The sequence below is a fragment of the Oryzias melastigma genome, linkage group LG8, assembly GCF_002922805.2.
Source record: "Oryzias melastigma strain HK-1 linkage group LG8, ASM292280v2, whole genome shotgun sequence".
Lineage (NCBI taxonomy): Eukaryota > Metazoa > Chordata > Actinopteri > Beloniformes > Adrianichthyidae > Oryzias > Oryzias melastigma.
In genome coordinates, this window is record NC_050519.1 from 3,514,096 (window position 1) to 3,515,447 (window position 1,352).

General features: G+C 38.8%; 1 protein-coding gene across 2 annotated transcripts in view; it reads right to left on the reverse strand.

The window, feature by feature from the left end:
* Positions 1-1,352, reverse strand: part of LOC112146275 (TBC1 domain family member 10A) — a 12,325-nt gene that overhangs the window by 7,015 nt on the left and 3,958 nt on the right. For both annotated transcript variants that reach the window (XR_002919236.2, XM_024271999.2), the window contains exons 5-6: positions 871-977; positions 502-616 (exon numbers count right to left, since the gene is read on the reverse strand). Coding sequence is in view for 1 of the 2 variants with exons in the window: in XM_024271999.2 (XP_024127767.1) it covers positions 502-616; positions 871-977 (222 nt within the window). In the remaining variant the exon portion in view is untranslated. The remainder of the gene's footprint in view (positions 1-501; positions 617-870; positions 978-1,352) is intronic.

Below are 1,352 nucleotides of genomic sequence, written 5' to 3' on the forward strand. Positions count from 1 at the left end.
TATTAGTAAAATAATGAGATTGTTAATATCATAAAGTGTTACATGGATAATCTAAAGGAGAAGTTCTAACAAAAATGTTCGGATCATTAACATTGGAAACATTGTCCTGCCTCTCCCGGAGCGTGTTTCAGTTCGGCCACTAGGTGGCAATCGCGCTTTAGCATTACACCTTATTCCAGAAGAAAAAGATAGAATGAGGAAAAAACGATGTTTTAGACTACAAATAGTTACTTTAAGCAATATTTCCTTAAAAGAGCTAGAAAAATTCATGCCTGTGAGTCTGTAAAGATGTTAATTTAGTCAGAAGCGTTAGCATTAGCCGCCCTATGGGAAATTCCATTAAACGTTAGCATCAAGCTAGCAGACTTCACGTTTAGGAGCTAAATTGATTCAATTTTTCACATATTTTTAGTTCATTTTTTTTTGTAAAAAATAATGAAAATAACAGCTATAAAAGATTGTTGTCCTAGCAATGTTGTTGTGTTTGTGAGACGTTCTCACCTCAGCAGGCATATGCATGAGCAGCACAGCAGCCACTGGAGCCTGGGCCTGGCAGTAACCCTCGTCCGGTCGGTAGATGGTGTAAGCCTTCAGTATGCGATACAGATCCTGCTGACTGCACCAGCAAATACGATATATTTAATGGATGTTTCAAAATAAAGTTCATGTCATATCAGATGTCTCTTTTTTCAGTATCATTGCCACTATTATGACTCGAAGTGAAAAAAAGAACAATATTTATTTAAACAAAGGGCTATTGTTAACCATAGACTGCTGATATTTATGAATTTATAAACAACGCCCAGCTCTGTTCTCTTAGCTGTCATGCGTGACGCTCAGATAAAAATAAAAACTAGTTCATATTTTTACCCATGGCCACCGCGGGCTGCAAACATTTCGTGAAAGGGGAACTGCCGGTGAAGATCCTTCTCAATAATGTCAAGCCATTTAGCTTCCCCCTGCTCCCTCTCCAGCTCCTGCAGCGACAAAGACAGAATTCAAATTAAGCTTATTCAACTTTTTACGCTCTCTGGAGTCATTAAAAAAAAAGTGAATTAGCAATGAGGAAAACATTAAAAAACTTTGCTTAAATTTACACCTGAGAAAAAATAAAAGCAGAAGTGAAACTCTCCCTAAAACAACAGTAACTGAGTCCCGGTGTCAGGCCCGGTCGGGGCCAAACCCTGATCCCGTTTGAACAAAGAGGTGGATCAGGTCATGATAAGAGGGTCACAGCTAACTGCAGTCTGCATCCTTTTCAGCACCACTGGGGCTAAAATTAACTCACAAAATTCCTTAAAAGCCGTTTTGGTTTCAAGTCTGTTGCCAAATATATTTCTGGTCATGCACTG